General features: G+C 48.6%; 1 protein-coding gene and 1 long non-coding RNA gene across 3 annotated transcripts; one reads left to right on the forward strand and one right to left on the reverse strand.

The window, feature by feature from the left end:
- Positions 1 to 3,157: 3,157 nt before the first annotated feature.
- Positions 3,158 to 7,658, reverse strand: RPL22L1 (ribosomal protein L22 like 1). The gene is made up of 4 exons (XM_066601057.1): positions 7,545 to 7,658; positions 4,611 to 4,721; positions 4,141 to 4,262; positions 3,158 to 3,334 (listed from the first exon to the last, which is right to left on the reverse strand). The coding sequence occupies exons 1-4, from the start codon at positions 7,569 to 7,571 to the stop codon at positions 3,193 to 3,195; spliced, it is 402 nt and encodes a 133-aa protein (XP_066457154.1). The 5' UTR covers positions 7,572 to 7,658; the 3' UTR covers positions 3,158 to 3,192.
- A 70-nt stretch (positions 7,659 to 7,728) lies between these two features.
- On the forward strand, positions 7,729 to 14,958 carry LOC136626214 (uncharacterized). Of its 2 annotated transcripts, none has more exons than XR_010792642.1 (4): positions 7,729 to 7,995; positions 14,168 to 14,313; positions 14,524 to 14,622; positions 14,716 to 14,958. It is a non-coding gene; the product is annotated as an uncharacterized lncRNA (long non-coding RNA). The 2 variants fall into 2 exon arrangements; XR_010792641.1 differs by having other exon boundaries at positions 7,732 to 7,962.
- The last annotated feature ends 2,996 nt before the right edge of the window (positions 14,959 to 17,954 follow it).

Below are 17,954 nucleotides of genomic sequence, written 5' to 3' on the forward strand. Positions count from 1 at the left end.
AATGGTTTCCATTTTGAATCTCCTATATTCAATGAATTTATTCAGTTGTTTTAAATTGATAATGGTGCGGTGGGAGCCGTCTGGTTTGGGAACCAGAAAGAGGGGGGAATAAAAGCCTTTTCCCTGTTCCTTCTTAGGGACTGGGATAATCGCGCCGAGACCCTGCAGGTTCCGTACGCCCTCCAACAGAGCCTGTTCTAGGCCTGGAGACTGGGTTGGGGTTATCATAAACCTGTCCGGGGGGCGGGATAGTAGCTCGATCCTGTACCCCTCCGCCACTAGGTGCAGTACCCACTCGTTAGTTGTAATATTACGCCAGCTATGGGAACAGCGAGCCAGTCTACCCCCTACCGGGCCCGAAAGTATGGGCTGAGGGACAAAAGTTAAAGTCTTACCCCTTCCGCCCTTTGGATAAGACCATCTTCCGGTCTTCCCCTTCCCGGCGTACGTAGACGAGGGATGAGGGGTGAAGGGTCTCTTGGGTGGTCTGGTGGCAGGCAGTCCGTGACTCTTGTCAGCTGCTTTCTCCAGCAGACGATCCAGGTCTGGTCCGAATATACGCCCGCCCCGGAACGGTAGGGTACATAGCCTATTTTTGGACGCTGCGTCCCCTGACCACTCTTTCACCCACACTGCCCTTCTGGCGGTGTTCGATAGGGCTGCCATGCGGGCTCCGAGGCGGACTGTTTCCATCGAAGCATCCGCCAGGAACCCTGTTGCCATTCGCAGCAGAGGGATGCCACTTGCGAACTCCTCCCTAGGGGCTTTTTGGTCGACTAGGGCTGCGAATTGGTCCAACCAGATTGCCATGGAACGAGCCACGGAAGTGGCCGCGATGTTAGCTTTCATGATGAGACCGGAGGTAGACCAGGCTTTACGCATGGATGTGTCCACCTTATGGTCCAACGGGTCCTTTAAGTGGGACGTATCCTCAAAGGGCAACCCGGACTTTCTGGATACCATGGCAATTGCAGTATCGACTTTAGGTATCTCGTCCAAAAAGGACACTTCATCTCCCGGAAATAACAGGCGTTCTTTAAATTCCCTGGGGATTAGCGGAGCCTGATCCACGCTTTCCCACTCATTCAGAATCAGCTGCTTGAGTGCGGCGTTTACGGGGAATGAAGATTTTTGTTGCGGGAGTAACCCCGCGAACATATCCTCCTGGACTGTGCGGGGTTGCTGCACATCTTCCTCCACCTGCATGGTCCTGCGTACTGCTTTTAGCAGTTGATCCATGTCCGCGGTAGAGAAAAGATATTTCTTGTCCTCCTGCGTCACTTCCCCGTCAAAATCCACATTTTCCGCTATGTCAGAGTCAGACTCAGACACCGCCGGAACCGACCTGCGTGTAACCCCGGAAGGCCCAGGTTGGAGGTCCGAGAGGGAGGACTGCACTTCTTCTCGGACGACTGACCGAATTTCGGCCATAAGGGAAGTTTTTCCTCCTGCATAATTTTCGCGGAGCAGGTAGCGCATAACGTTTTTGTGCAGGAGTCATCGAGTTTGGTTAGACATACTGGACATTTTTTACTCCTGCGTCTAGCCTCCCTCGGTTTTTGAGTATCCCTGTCCTGTAAGGCAAGGGAAACTCTGTTAGTCGGGAAGTGTATGTAGTGCAGGTGTAGGTTGGTCCACTGGACCACTTACAGTTAGGAGGGTCTCTGGGTCCTCTCTGGTCGACATCTTGCGCCTTGCAGTAACGCTTCCTGTGCTTAGGATCGTTCCTTATCGTGGAGAAACACCACCAGCTGATGCAGGGGCAGCAGATTTTTGAATTTGGCGCCGGCCGCGCCCCCTTTGCGGAGCGTCCGACGTCACCGCGCTGTATCCGAAACCACGCCCCCTGGAGCGCTCCTGTCGGCCCTGGACCCGGAGATGGCCGCCGCCGCCGCAATGACGGCCGCAGTGGTGCCGGCAGCCTGTACTTGGACCCCGGCCCACCGGAGATGGCGGCCGCCGCCCGAAATGACGGCCGCAGTGGTGCCGGCAACCCGTACTTGGGCCCCGGCCCACGCAGTCCCCGGAAAGCTCCCAGATGGGGTCCTTCCCACTGGGTTTGCCGGGGCTGCCCGAAAAATCCACGCCGCCGCTTCGCCGGTAAGTCCTCCTCCGGCATGGGACAGCGTTGCTGGAGCTCTGCCGTTGCTGTCCTGAAGGGACAGGAAAAACATTGGTGTTGGTGGAGGGGAGGTGCTTTTTATACTCTGCCTCTTCCTGTCCCTTCAGGTCAGCAGGTGAGCAACCTCCAGCGTATGCTGTGATGTCATGGGGAAAATGTATTTTTTCTCATTCATTCTCCCCAGCTCCAATTTATTTGGAGCTGGGGAGAATGGATGAGAAAAAATAAATGGATTAGAAAGGGTTAATAACTTATAGGTTCCTAAACTTGGACAATTGTGTCACATTTACAGCAGCTCGAAATAGTAAAGCTTTTCATTTGAAACATGGCGTCTTACTGCGAGTGGCCTCAGCAAGTTAGCTTGCTTAGATCTAAAACAGTGGCAACACAAGCTTGGAATATATTTTTTGAAACTCCCTGTGAGGGAAGAGTGGCTTTTATGCTGTTTGCTCTAGTGCCTCGACCAAGCTATACAGCAAGCTGAAGCGCTTCAGAACGTCATGCAGGTGGGTGTATGAACATTTAGTAAAAATGTAAGCAAAATTGAAGGTGGTTGAGCAGGGACCATAGGGCCACTTGACATGGGATTGTTTATGAGGCATGTGCATGAATATCTCCAAACCCCATTGAGACATGGCCTTCCTTTTAGCTTACACATTATGGCTACAAACCCCAGCTGGGCTGTAGGTCTGATAAGCCAGACTTGATGCATCATAAGAATCAATGATTCTCTTTACTGCAGTCATTAGACTCATGGTCAGTGGGATTTATTGCCACAATGCACATGCCCACATCTGTCTGAATGGGGCCCAGGATTGGGTTCACACAACGTCCCGGGACTACATCAGCCATATGCCTCTAAATTAACCAACCGTTATGCTATAATGTTCCCATTCATTCTATGTGTGAAAATACAGGTTTCCAAAAGCCAGATTCTTGTCCTTACACAAAACCCATATTTGGCCTTCTTCACATCAGCATTGGAGGTTACACTGTTTACAGAATGGTTTCTGTGATGAAAACAAAAACTCGAAATATTTTCATAAAATATCTTTATTTTGCAAAGACATTCATTCTTCTGATTCAGACTCATCATCTTGACTGATCTGGAAGTATCTAAGTTCGTAGGTCTCCTTGTCAGAAGCAACTACACGCAGCCAGTCACGCAAGTTGTTTTTCTTCAGGTATTTCTTTGTAAGATATTTCAGGTACCTACAAAACAAAGTTTACTCATTAAACTGAGAGGAAATTAGGTGTCGAACTCACAATTACGTTTCAGATCACTTCTTCATTGTAAACAGTGAGTAGGAAACTGTATTGCCAACATAAGAGCCTCGGCCAAGAGAGCTACTAAATGTTTCTTTCATTCTACACTTTATTATGGCTTACATTAGTTAGCAGGGATTTAAAATTATTTCAGGGTGACTGCAGTTCAGAATGTCCTCTATATAATCCATCCAAGAGGACAATTTCCTCAATGTTCTCTGTAGTTAGGCCTAATGCCCACAGTCGGATTTCCGTGGCATAAAACAGCAGAAATCCATGGTGTATCAATTCAGTCATTAGTAATCCTGCAGCATGAAATTACCCGCGGCATGTCCTATGCCGCGGGAATACGCACGGACGGCTTCCATTGTAGTCAATGGGAGCCGCCTGTCACGATATACTTCCGATGTAGCACAGCGGAAGTATAGCATTAATACAGGCCCTGGCCCACGTCATATGACGCTACGCGCTATACTGTGCATGTGCGCCGGCAGTGTCACGTGGGATCTGGAGGAGAGTCTTGGGGGGGGGGGCATCATATATATATATATATATATATATTTTTTTTTTAATCTGTTACATCATTAAATTCAAACAATAAGCAAGATTGAGAACCATGCCAGAACTGATGGGAGCCAGTGACTGTTTGCATTTCATTGAAATGAACCACTTAGAAAACAAGTCCCCACTTTAGGATTCAACAATTAGGACCAAATGAAACATTAAGCCATTTTTCCCACTAAGAAACATACCTTTTAGAGAACTGCTTGTCTGATGCCACATTTATCTTGTTCTTTGAGCGTTCAATGTGAACGGTGTTTCCAAGGTTCCCGGTTTTACCGTTGACTTTCACCTTCTCCCTTAGAAATTGCTCCTGTTTTATAAAAACAAACATGTAGACACTAGGGAAGGAAACCCTAGGTACAAACTAGGGAAGAGAACCCTAGTTACAGAATGTGTTAGACTCATCTAAGTACTTCTAGTCCTGCTCTACCAATGGCAATCAAACAGGCACAGACTTGAGCAACAACTAGTTACTAAATGTTAATCAACCTTAGAAACTAAGTTTCGCCATTGTTTAAGTACAGCAACTGCCAACTACTTCAGAGCAAAGAAACTCAAGCGGCACTTCTAAGATGGCAGCATAGATCAAACTCGATTCACACATCATGTCCTCTCTGAACTAGAAAAACGTTTTTAAAAAAGTCTTCCAAATACTTACAAAGTTGACCGAGTCAAAGATTCCATCTTCCACGGGATGGGTAAGATCCAGAGTGAACTTCCAGGCACCTTTCTTGGATCTTCGTTCCTTCTGCACCTTTTTAACTTTTTCCTGCAAAAAAAGAAGTTGTGGCAAATTTATAAAACATCTCAACACAAACTAACCAGCTCGGGGCCGCAGACCTAGGACGACATTTAAAGGCAATGTCCAACATAAACTTTTATCGCCTATCCACAGAACAGGTGATAAATGACTGATCGCTCCCCAGGAAACACAAAAACGGCACCCCCTTCCCGTGCGCATGCATGACCATCCCTATGAAGATATACCTAGAAGTGAATGACGTGGTGGTCACACATGCACACCGCTGCTCCATTCACTTATGGCCCATTTACACGGGATGGCAGTCTGATAAACAACTGCACAGGTGCCAACATCACCGCTAAGGTTGTTAGCGCTCATGCAGAGCGTTTAGACAGACTTGGTCGCTGGCCTCTTGCTCAGCGCTTCGCCTTCTACGTGAAGCGGGTCATTTACATGGAATGAGAATCCCGCGATAGTTTTTATTTTGACTGAAAATCAGTGATAATGACTTGTGAATGAATAGTGAAACTTTTTTGGCATTTACACTGCACAATTATCACCCAAATTCCTTCATTTGAATACAATTTAAACGCTAATCACCCGGTGTAAATGGCCCATAAGGCCATGTTCTGATGTGGCAGAATTAGTGCAGGCATTCCATAACAGAATACTTGCAACAATTTAGCCATGGATAATCCCACACCTAAATGTTGTGCATTTGGCCATGTTTTCATTTGCAGAACAGCTGCAGACTTCAACTTTTGTATTTCAAGGGCTGAACTCCACAGTACAGCTATACAAGCTGTGGAATCAGAATCTGCAGCGTTTGAGGAAACCACTGATTGTTGCAGAAATTCTCTGTGGGTACTATTGTATCTTGTCACCACCACAATAATGGGTGGAGACCTACACTGAGAGCTAAGGCCTAGGGTACACCCCTAAAGGTCCTCATTGGCTACCTGCAGGAAGGTCCTAGCAGCGTAGTGATGTAGTTATGGCTGGGATGGAGGGTTAATTTCAGTGTTAGGTTTACATTATTAGCTGTACAACCACAGTAACAGTGAAGTATTCACAGCAAACAACGTAAGCCTTACACAGAAACTAACCCTAACCCTCCATCCCTGCAATAAATAATTGGCCACGCTGGGAGTGGAGATGGGAGACTGCCATCGGGACAAGAGTGCCAGTGGGGTGGCTGGTAATGGGAGTGGAGGTGGGAGACTTCCGACAGGGAGACTGACAGCGGGGCTACTAAAGTGAGCGGAGGTGGGAGACTGCCTCTGGAAAACACAAGAGTGACAGCGGTGCCGGTAAGGGGAGACGCAGTCAAGAAGCGCTGCTGGGAGGGCACAGCTGGCGGCTACAGCCAGAGCAGGGGCAGCCCTGCAGCAGCAGATGACAGCAGCACACTCACATTTGCTTGTGTAGGAGGCAGCAGGACACTCATCGGAGACCAGAGTGGTGAGTGCCAGGACCAGTGAGGTCGAGGAACGAGAGTCAGCCGTGAAGCCAATCAGGAACAGGGAGTAAGCGGCCTGTTAATCTTATCTCCACCACTAATTCCAGTGGTTACAAAATTACTACTCTCTTACTATTATTCTCCATGGGTGCGTACATACACAATTACATTGTATACGGCATCTATAGGCAACATCGCAAAGTGACAACGTGGAAGTTAAAGGGGTTGTCCCGCGCCGAAACGGGGGTTTTTTTTTCAACCCCCCCCCCCGTTCGGCGCGAGACAACCCCGATGCAGAGGTTAAAAAAGAACACCGGACAGCGCTTACCTGAATCCCCGCGCTCCGGTGACTTCTTACTTACCTGCTGAAGATGGCCGCCGGCATCTTCTCCCTCGGTGGACCGCAGGGCTTCTGTGCGGTCCATTGCCGATTCCAGCCTCCTGATTGGCTGGAATCGGCACGTGACGGGGCGAGCCCCATTGAGTAAAGCAGAAGACCCGGACGGCGCAAGCGCGTCTAATTTGGCCATTAGACGGCGAAAATTAGACGGCAACCATGGAGACAAGGACGCTAGCAACGGAGCAGGTAAGTGAAAAACTTTTTATAACTTCTGTATGGCTCATAATTAATGCACAATGTACATTACAAAGTGCATTAATATGGCCATACAGAAGTGTATAGACCCACTTGCTGCCGCGGGACAACCCCTTAAAGAGAGAACACGAAACCAGGAAGACTATGCAAGGCGACGTCATGGGCAGGGGGAAAACGCCCTATACCGGTTCGCACTGCGGTAAAATGCTGCGTTGTACCACACGCTGGGGTGCTATAATGTGCGCACACCGCAGCTCTGCCGCAGAGTATTTGACCTTGTTTTGCCCTCTACAGGGACAACTCTTATTCTCTTCTCCGGAGCGGCCGGAGGACTTCTGTGGGATGAGTTGACTTGCTCACGGATATTATTTTTGGGGTATACACGGCTTGCATCACTTTTATGACGGGTTTCAGAAGCAAAAAAAATGTACACCAAAAAAAAAAAAAAAAAAAAGAAAACACTAGGGAATTTTTTTTTACAATTTTTTTAAAGCCCCTCTAAATCTTTCCCCCTGTTTCTGTGTATAAATGATCTGCAGTCCTCATTATTGGGGGCTTTCCAGTTCCAATGATACCAGATCGTATGACAGAACCTGAGAACGTAGCAGAGCCCTTATCACCCAGCAAGTGAGGAGGAAAGGCGGCCCAGCAATAACCTCCACTAGTGTTAGGACCGGCCGTGACTGCTTCCCCCGCTCCGTGCCCGGCGTTCTAATGCACGCCACTAGGAGGTCACCCTGCGGTTGTTATAACGCCGCACACCCATACAGAGCACACGAGCTGGCGGGACACTCACCGGCGCCATCTTCTTGGTTGCGGCCATAGAAGTACAAAGAGGGAGTGACGAGCCGCTGCCGGGATTTATATAGAGGTGATGACGTAATGGCGCTGCGTGACTGTTTACGTGTGTGCGTCACATCCGGTGCGCGCTGCGGCCGCATGGTGCCGTGTGCATATTAGTAGTTTACACTGCGGTTATTCCTGCTGCCGATTCCAGCCAATGAGGTGGCTGGAATCGGCACCATGTGACCTCCCATTGTGCACGAGCAGTACAGTTCAGCTGCCGTGCACGATGAGAGCTGTGCCCGCGCCCACGTGACCGGTGACGTCACCGGTACTTGAATTTGCCCGCGAATTCCGAGCCTACAGAGGAAGCTGATGGTTGGAGCCTTTTATACTTTCAACGTGGGAGAGGAAGATTTCTGCGCTGTGTGGTGAGTACCTACCTGAGATTAATGCGCTGTGTGGTGAGTACCTACCTGAGATTAATGCGCTGTGTGCTGCTGTGTGGTGAGTACCTACCTGAGATTAATGCGCTGTGTGCGGAGTACCTACCTGAGATTAATGCGCTGTGTGGTGAGTACCTACCTGAGATTAATGCGCTGTGTGGTGAGTACCTACCTGAGATTAATGCGCTGTGTGCTGCTGTGTGGTGAGTACCTACCTGAGATTAATGCGCTGTGTGCGGAGTACCTACCTGAGATTAATGTGCTGTGTGGTGAGTACCTACCTGAGATTAATGCGCTGTGTGCTGAGTACCTACCTGAGATTAATGCGCTGTGTGCTGAGTACCTACCTGAGATTAATGCGCTGTGTGCTGAGTACCTACCTGAGATTAATGCGCTGTGTGCTGAGTACCTACCTGAGATTAATGCGCTGTGTGGTGAGTACCTACCTGAGATTAATGTGCTGTGTGGTGAGTACCTACCTGAGATTAATGCGCTGTGTGCTGCTGTGTGGTGAGTACCTACCTGAGATTAATGCGCTGTGTGGTGAGTACCTACCTGAGATTAATGCGCTGTGTGGTGAGTACCTACCTGAGATTAATGCGCTGTGTGCTGCTGTGTGGTGAGTACCTACCTGAGATTAATGCGCTGTGTGCGGAGTACCTACCTGAGATTAATGCGCTGTGTGGTGAGTACCTACCTGAGATTAATGCGCTGTGTGGTGAGTACCTACCTGAGATTAATGCGCTGTGTGGTGAGTACCTACCTGAGATTAATGCGCTGTGTGCTGCTGTGTGGTGAGTACCTACCTGAGATTAATGCGCTGTGTGCGGAGTACCTACCTGAGATTAATGCGCTGTGTGGTGAGTACCTACCTGAGATTAATGCGCTGTGTGGTGAGTACCTACCTGAGATTAATGCGCTGTGTGCTGCTGTGTGGTGAGTACCTACCTGAGATTAATGCGCTGTGTGCGGAGTACCTACCTGAGATTAATGTGCTGTGTGGTGAGTACCTACCTGAGATTAATGCGCTGTGTGGTGAGTACCTACCTGAGATTAATGCGCTGTGTGGTGAGTACCTACCTGAGATTAATGCGCTGTGTGCTGAGTACCTACCTGAGATTAATGCGCTGTGTGCTGAGTACCTACCTGAGATTAATGCGCTGTGTGGTGAGTACCTACCTGAGATTAATGTGCTGTGTGGTGAGTACCTACCTGAGATTAATGCGCTGTGTGCTGCTGTGTGGTGAGTACCTACCTGAGATTAATGCGCTGTGTGGTGAGTACCTACCTGAGATTAATGCGCTGTGTGGTGAGTACCTACCTGAGATTAATGCGCTGTGTGCTGCTGTGTGGTGAGTACCTACCTGAGATTAATGCGCTGTGTGCGGAGTACCTACCTGAGATTAATGCGCTGTGTGCGGAGTACCTACCTGAGATTAATGCGCTGTGTGGTGAGTACCTACCTGAGATTAATGCGCTGTGTGCTGCTGTGTGGTGAGTACCTACCTGAGATTAATGCGCTGTGTGCGGAGTACCTACCTGAGATTAATGTGCTGTGTGGTGAGTACCTACCTGAGATTAATGCGCTGTGTGGTGAGTACCTACCTGAGATTAATGCGCTGTGTGCTGAGTACCTACCTGAGATTAATGCGCTGTGTGCTGAGTACCTACCTGAGATTAATGCGCTGTGTGGTGAGTACCTACCTGAGATTAATGTGCTGTGTGGTGAGTACCTACCTGAGATTAATGCGCTGTGTGCTGCTGTGTGGTGAGTACCTACCTGAGATTAATGCGCTGTGTGGTGAGTACCTACCTGAGATTAATGCGCTGTGTGCTGCTGTGTGGTGAGTACCTACCTGAGATTAATGCGCTGTGTGCGGAGTACCTACCTGAGATTAATGTGCTGTGTGGTGAGTACCTACCTGAGATTAATGCGCTGTGTGCTGAGTACCTACCTGAGATTAATGCGCTGTGTGGTGAGTACCTACCTGAGATTAATGCGCTGTGTGCTGCTGTGTGGTGAGTACCTACCTGAGATTAATGCGCTGTGTGCGGAGTACCTACCTGAGATTAATGCGCTGTGTGCGGAGTACCTACCTGAGATTAATGCGCTGTGTGGTGAGTACCTACCTGAGATTAATGCGCTGTGTGCTGCTGTGTGGTGAGTACCTACCTGAGATTAATGCGCTGTGTGCGGAGTACCTACCTGAGATTAATGTGCTGTGTGGTGAGTACCTACCTGAGATTAATGCGCTGTGTGGTGAGTACCTACCTGAGATTAATGCGCTGTGTGCTGCTGTGTGGTGAGTACCTACCTGAGATTAATGCGCTGTGTGCGGAGTACCTACCTGAGATTAATGCGCTGTGTGGTGAGTACCTACCTGAGATTAATGCGCTGTGTGGTGAGTACCTACCTGAGATTAATGCGCTGTGTGCTGCTGTGTGGTGAGTACCTACCTGAGATTAATGCGCTGTGTGCGGAGTACCTACCTGAGATTAATGCGCTGTGTGCGGAGTACCTACCTGAGATTAATGCGCTGTGTGGTGAGTACCTACCTGAGATTAATGCGCTGTGTGGTGAGTACCTACCTGAGATTAATGCGCTGTGTGCTGCTGTGTGGTGAGTACCTACCTGAGATTAATGCGCTGTGTGGTGAGTACCTACCTGAGATTAATGCGCTGTGTGGTGAGTACCTACCTGAGATTAATGCGCTGTGTGCTGCTGTGTGGTGAGTACCTACCTGAGATTAATGCGCTGTGTGCGGAGTACCTACCTGAGATTAATGCGCTGTGTGGTGAGTACCTACCTGAGATTAATGCGCTGTGTGGTGAGTACCTACCTGAGATTAATGCGCTGTGTGCTGCTGTGTGGTGAGTACCTACCTGAGATTAATGCGCTGTGTGCGGAGTACCTACCTGAGATTAATGTGCTGTGTGGTGAGTACCTACCTGAGATTAATGCGCTGTGTGCTGCTGTGTGGTGAGTACCTACCTGAGATTAATGCGCTGTGTGGTGAGTACCTACCTGAGATTAATGCGCTGTGTGCTGCTGTGTGGTGAGTACCTACCTGAGATTAATGCGCTGTGTGCGGAGTACCTACCTGAGATTAATGTGCTGTGTGGTGAGTACCTACCTGAGATTAATGCGCTGTGTGCTGAGTACCTACCTGAGATTAATGCGCTGTGTGGTGAGTACCTACCTGAGATTAATGTGCTGTGTGGTGAGTACCTACCTGAGATTAATGCGCTGTGTGCTGCTGTGTGGTGAGTACCTACCTGAGATTAATGCGCTGTGTGGTGAGTACCTACCTGAGATTAATGCGCTGTGTGCTGCTGTGTGGTGAGTACCTACCTGAGATTAATGCGCTGTGTGCTGAGTACCTACCTGAGATTAATGTGCTGTGTGGTGAGTACCTACCTGAGATTAATGCGCTGTGTGCTGCTGTGTGGTGAGTACCTACCTGAGATTAATGCGCTGTGTGCTGAGTACCTACCTGAGATTAATGCGCTGTGTGGTGAGTACCTACCTGAGATTAATGCGCTGTGTGCTGCTGTGTGGTGAGTACCTACCTGAGATTAATGCGCTGTGTGCGGAGTACCTACCTGAGATTAATGCGCTGTGTGGTGAGTACCTACCTGAGATTAATGCGCTGTGTGGTGAGTACCTACCTGAGATTAATGCGCTGTGTGCTGCTGTGTGGTGAGTACCTACCTGAGATTAATGCGCTGTGTGCGGAGTACCTACCTGAGATTAATGCGCTGTGTGGTGAGTACCTACCTGAGATTAATGCGCTGTGTGGTGAGTACCTACCTGAGATTAATGCGCTGTGTGCTGCTGTGTGGTGAGTACCTACCTGAGATTAATGCGCTGTGTGCGGAGTACCTACCTGAGATTAATGCGCTGTGTGGTGAGTACCTACCTGAGATTAATGCGCTGTGTGGTGAGTACCTACCTGAGATTAATGCGCTGTGTGCTGCTGTGTGGTGAGTACCTACCTGAGATTAATGCGCTGTGTGCGGAGTACCTACCTGAGATTAATGTGCTGTGTGGTGAGTACCTACCTGAGATTAATGCGCTGTGTGCTGAGTACCTACCTGAGATTAATGCGCTGTGTGCTGAGTACCTACCTGAGATTAATGCGCTGTGTGGTGAGTACCTACCTGAGATTAATGTGCTGTGTGGTGAGTACCTACCTGAGATTAATGCGCTGTGTGCTGCTGTGTGGTGAGTACCTACCTGAGATTAATGCGCTGTGTGGTGAGTACCTACCTGAGATTAATGCGCTGTGTGGTGAGTACCTACCTGAGATTAATGTGCTGTGTGGTGAGTACCTACCTGAGATTAATGCGCTGTGTGCGGAGTACCTACCTGAGATTAATGCGCTGTGTGCGGAGTACCTACCTGAGATTAATGTGCTGTGTGGTGAGTACCTACCTGAGATTAATGCGCTGTGTGGTGAGTACCTACCTGAGATTAGTGCGCTGTGTGGTGAGTACCTACCTGAGATTAATGCGCTGTGTGCGGAGTACCTACCTGAGATTAATGCGCTGTGTGCGGAGTACCTACCTGAGATTAATGCGCTGTGTGGTGAGTACCTACCTGAGATTAATGCGCTGTGTGGTGAGTACCTACCTGAGATTAGTGCGCTGTGTGGTGAGTACCTACCTGAGATTAATGTGCTGTGTGGTGAGTACCTACCTGAGATTAATGTGCTGTGTGCTGAGTACCTACCTGAGATTAATGTGCTGTGTGGTGAGTACCTACCTGAGATTAATGTGCTGTGTGGTGAGTACCTACCTGAGATTAATGTGCTGTGTGGTGAGTACCTACCTGAGATTAATGCGCTGTGTGGTGAGTACCTACCTGAGATTAGTGCGCTGTGTGGTGAGTACCTACCTGAGATTAGTGCGCTGTGTGGTGAGTACCTACCTGAGATTAATGTGCTGTGTGGTGAGTACCTACCTGAGATTAATGTGCTGTGTGGTGAGTACCTACCTGAGATTAATGTGCTGTGTGCTGAGTACCTACCTGAGATTAATGCGCTGTGTGGTGAGTACCTACCTGAGATTAATGCGCTGTGTGGTGAGTACCTACCTGAGATTAATGCGCTGTGTGGTGAGTACCTACCTGAGATTAATGCGCTGTGTGGTGAGTACCTACCTGAGATTAATGCGCTGTGTGTGGTGAGTACCTACCTGAGATTAATGCGCTGTGTGTGGTGAGTACCTACCTGAGATTAATGCGCTGTGTGTGGTGAGTACCTACCTGAGATTAATGCGCTGTGTGTGGTGAGTACCTACCTGAGATTAATGCGCTGTGTGTGGTGAGTACCTACCTGAGATTAATGCGCTGTGTGTGGTGAGTACCTACCTGAGATTAATGCGCTGTGTGTGGTGAGTACCTACCTGAGATTAATGCGCTGTGTGTGGTGAGTACCTACCTGAGATTAATGCGCTGTGTGTGGTGAGTACCTACCTGAGATTAATGCGCTGTGTGTGGTGAGTACCTACCTGAGATTAATGCGCTGTGTGTGGTGAGTACCTACCTGAGATTAATGCGCTGTGTGTGGTGAGTACCTACCTGAGATTAATGCGCTGTGTGTGGTGAGTACCTACCTGAGATTAATGCGCTGTGTGTGGTGAGTACCTACCTGAGATTAATGCGCTGTGTGTGGTGAGTACCTACCTGAGATTAATGCGCTGTGTGTGGTGAGTACCTACCTGAGATTAATGCGCTGTGTGGTGTGAGTACCTACCTGAGATTAATGCGCTGTGTGGTGTGAGTACCTACCTGAGATTAATGCGCTGTGTGGTGTGAGTACCTACCTGAGATTAATGCGCTGTGTGGTGAGTACCTACCTGAGATTAATGCGCTGTGTGTGGTGAGTACCTACCTGAGATTAATGCGCTGTGTGTGGTGAGTACCTACCTGAGATTAATGCGCTGTGTGTGGTGAGTACCTACCTGAGATTAATGCGCTGTGTGTGGTGAGTACCTACCTGAGATTAATGCGCTGTGTGTGGTGAGTACCTACCTGAGATTAATGCGCTGTGTGTGGTGAGTACCTACCTGAGATTAATGCGCTGTGTGGTGAGTACCTACCTGAGATTAATGCGCTGTGCGCTACGTGTGGTGAGTACGTCACCTGAGATTTGCGCGACGCCACCTGACGCAACCTCTTTTTTTGCAGATTTGTGCGCTACGTGGGGAGACGCGGCCACCCGAGATTTGTGCGCTTTTTTTTGCAAACTTACGTGTGGAGATGATCCTGACGTTTGGACGCGTTTTGAGAAGAATTTCGCTTCGCTTGCACACAAGCTGACATAACTCGTCGAGGTAAGCTGCTGCATCTGCTCATATGTGCTTATTTTGCGCATATTTGCAGGTTTTCGTGTGTGCGTACGTGTGTACGTATATATAATATATGATTCTTCTGACCAGGTTGGGGGAGTAGTGGTCAATGTAAGTGGGTAGAGCGGATCTAGGGATCAGTAATACTGGTGTGATGTGACTGTTAACCTGCTGATTTTTCGTTATTTCCTGCAGATCTGACGTCCTTGAGAATGGGAAGGCTGGCGGACAGTGAAGAGACCCTCGACGTTCAGCAATCTTGAAACCCTTCGTTTTATGGACTGCTTTTTGCCGGTGACTCACCTTTTTTTTTTTTTTTTTTGGTATTTTTGGATAGACTAAGCTTTTATTTATTTTCTTGCAAACTGTTTTCCTTCTTCTTTACAGGTGAGCTGATAAGTTATTTCAGGATTACCACACTGCGTTTGCTCACAATCGTTGTTGAAGCAGCAGAGACTGGCGGTCCTAGATGTTGGCTCAGTAGGACGCTTTCAAGATGGGCATGTTTGCAAATCGAAGTGATTCTTACCTTGTTTTTTCTGTGCCTTGTTGTACTTCGTTTAAGTGGTAAAAATGGGCAGTTAGAAGTTGTGTATATTAATTAAAATTAAGAATATTGACAGTTTTGAAGACATTGTAATTTTTTAACATTTGCAAATGTTATATCTCATATGTGCAAGCATACTCTACAAATCTTTGCCAACATATATTTCCATCTGTTCACTTTATTCTGGACGCACATTTGCAAAAACATCTTTTGTTTGGAACCATTTTGGAGACATTCAAGTTGAACCTCATTTTTCCTCATTTTGCTAAATCCTTTTTCCTCCACCGAGCCAAGATTGCAAAGGCTCGTGGGTGTCAGAATACATACCCCCTAAAATGGCCCTATTTTACAAAGTACACCCCTTTGTGTTCACTGAGTGGTGTGAGAAGTATTTAGATCACACATTTTCAGGAATTAATGGAATTATGACTAAAAAAAATTATAATAAGGCTTTATTTCGGCTAATGTGCTATTCTAAATTTTTTTCCACCAAACATCATCATTTTCATGTGCACTGACACCCCAAAATGGATACCCCTGTTTGTATTGTTTTCAGAAATGTACCCATTGTGGCCCTAATGTTATGTTAGTATGCACAAATGGGACCCAAAATGTAATCAGTACTATGTGGCTTTCTGAACAGACTGTTATGATCGTGTGGGCAGATTTAGCAGACTGCCAACACCATCGTGACCAAAGGAGTAGTAGTCTAGTAGTATACATGCACACAGGAAATTCACATGGAATCCATGCCACTGACCCTGTGCTAAAGAGGGGGGGGTGTCGACAGTTGCCCAACCTAAGCATATACATCCCCAAATAAGAGGGCGGCCCAGCGGTCTTCGGAACTGGGCCATAGCTGATCTTAGGAGCCACAGAACAGGACACCCGCATGGCATATAACAGAGACGGAACAGAATACACAGAGATAGAAAACACTGCATACAGAAGCCAAAAATGCAACCACTACTAACAGATAGGCTGATTATAAAGAACAGGTATTACTTGACATTGTAGACAAAACGTGAAGCTAGCGGGCGAACTTCTAAGCTCCTGGTTATACCGCTAGTCCCTACACTAACCATGAGTCCAGGAGACCCGGACAATACTGCCCACTTGGCCTGTAGCAGCAGCCACAATGCATACTCGAGTATAGCCGATCCCAGTGTTAGCCGAGGTACCTAATATTACCCCTTGCCTTATACTCAAGTCAATAATTGACCCCAGGTTTTTGGGGTAAAAGTTGGTACCTTGGCTTATACTCAGGTCGGCTTAGACTGAAGTATATCTGATTACATACAAAAACCTAATGAAATAAGAGCAATCGTTGCATGCAAAGCATTAACCCTTTCCAATCCACTTATTTTTTCTCACCCATTCTCCCCAGCTCCAAATAAATTGGTTCTGGGGAGAATGGGTGAGAAAAAATACACTTTCCCTGCACCCTCCTGAGCTGACAGAGTTCAGGAGGGTGCAGGGAGGGACCTGCTTACCTGTCCGGCGTCTTCAGTACTCTCCTTCTGCCTCCCGGTTCGGCGATCATGTGACTGCTGGGGTCAGGTAACACCGGCGGTCACATGATCGCCGGCCAGAATCTATGCATTACATAGCGCTAAGTAATGTGTAAAGGAGAAGGCAGAAAGGATTAAAATCCCTTTCTGCCTTCTCCTCGGGGGTCTTCGATGAGGACCAGTGCAGGAGTGCATCTGCACCCGATGTGCCTGACGATCGGTTGCAGATCCACTCCTGCACTGCAGTGTCGGGCCTGCCCCGACATTGGAGGGAAATTATGATGTCGGGGCAGGCCCGACATTGGACTGGAAAGGGTTAACAGCGGGAATCTGTTGTCTCACCCATCCCCTCTGTGGCTGCGGGAGGCCAACTGTCTAGCAACAGTCTTCAGCAGTAGATGGTGTGGGCTCAGATCTGTAGGATGTAGATGCAAGTCCATTCCAGAAAGCTGCTTCCTAACATATACATACATTCACGTGCTGCGGTGGCTAAGGGGTTAAAAGGGTTCCCTGGCACTCCAGTACTGATGATCTATGCGCAGTGAAGTGGTGATCTGCCTCCCAGAATCCCTGCCAATCAGCTGATGACGAGTGCGCACCGCTGCCCCTTCAGTCTATGCCAGACGCAGCACCGTACATTTCCGGCTGTACACGCCTGCATAGGATTGAATTTCAATACGCAATCCTATGCAGAAGGCCGTGGTTTGTCTACGCGAAATCACGCGCAGAAAACAAACCGCGCCATGCTCTAATTCTGTGCGGGGTTCGCAGAGCCCCGTACAGAAACGCCACTCGCTGGCTGCCGGCTCTGCGCATGTGTCGTCTGCTGGCACATGAGACAGAGCTGCGGGAGCGGGCGAGTTCCGCACTGCTCTCTGCAGGCGCTCAGGTCGGGTCCCGTTGCGAGCAGCTGGATGCGACACGGCCGTCTGCAGGCGGCCTTAGGCCTCATGTCCACTAGAAAAATACAATCCGCGTAGAATCAGCTTTCAATTGTATAATTTTCATGCAGATATCCGCACACATTGCTATCAATGTGATAGCAATGTGGCCGATCCGCGGTAAAATGGAGCATGCCGCGGTTTTTTTCTCCCACGCATGAAAAACGCAATTCTATTAAAATTCCATCCGCGGGTGCAAAAATCAGTTTAATGGACCACGGATGGCCAATGATTCCCTAGGGGCAAATCCGCTGCGGAAACCGCAATTCCATTTTGCTAGTGGACATGAGGCCTTAAGGCTCCTTCCCACAGACGGATCTACCGTGTTTCCCCGAAAGTAAGACAGTGTCTTTCTTTTTATCCCCAAAAGCCCCACTATGTCTTACTTTCGGGGTATGTCTTATATTGGAAAATGGAGCATGAAAAAATCTGGACCATGCTCCATTTTCATGCGGGTCTCCCGGGACACAAATCAAATTGTACTCACACGCTCCGGTTCTTCTCTTCGCCGCGGCGCCATCTTCTCTCAGTCGCGGCCGGATCATTTTGCTTCGGCCCGGCGCATGTGCGGGGCACGTCACCGACGTCATCATGCACATCCGCCGAGCCGAAGAAAGAAGATCCGGC

This window comes from Eleutherodactylus coqui, chromosome 1 (assembly GCF_035609145.1).
Source record: "Eleutherodactylus coqui strain aEleCoq1 chromosome 1, aEleCoq1.hap1, whole genome shotgun sequence".
Lineage (NCBI taxonomy): Eukaryota > Metazoa > Chordata > Amphibia > Anura > Eleutherodactylidae > Eleutherodactylus > Eleutherodactylus coqui.

What these genes read in the sequence shown, in the direction of transcription:
- RPL22L1 (XM_066601057.1), bottom strand. Translation starts at nt 7,571, where the DNA reads ATGGCCGCAACCAAGAAGATGGCGCCG. An exon ending in CAACCAAGAAGATGGCGCCG is followed by an intron (nt 4,722 to 7,544) that starts GTGAGTGTCCCG and finishes CTTTTTTTGCAG; the next exon opens with GAAAAAGTTAAAAAGGTGCA. An exon ending in TCTTTGACTCGGTCAACTTT is followed by an intron (nt 4,263 to 4,610) that starts GTAAGTATTTGG and finishes TTTATAAAACAG; the next exon opens with GAGCAATTTCTAAGGGAGAA.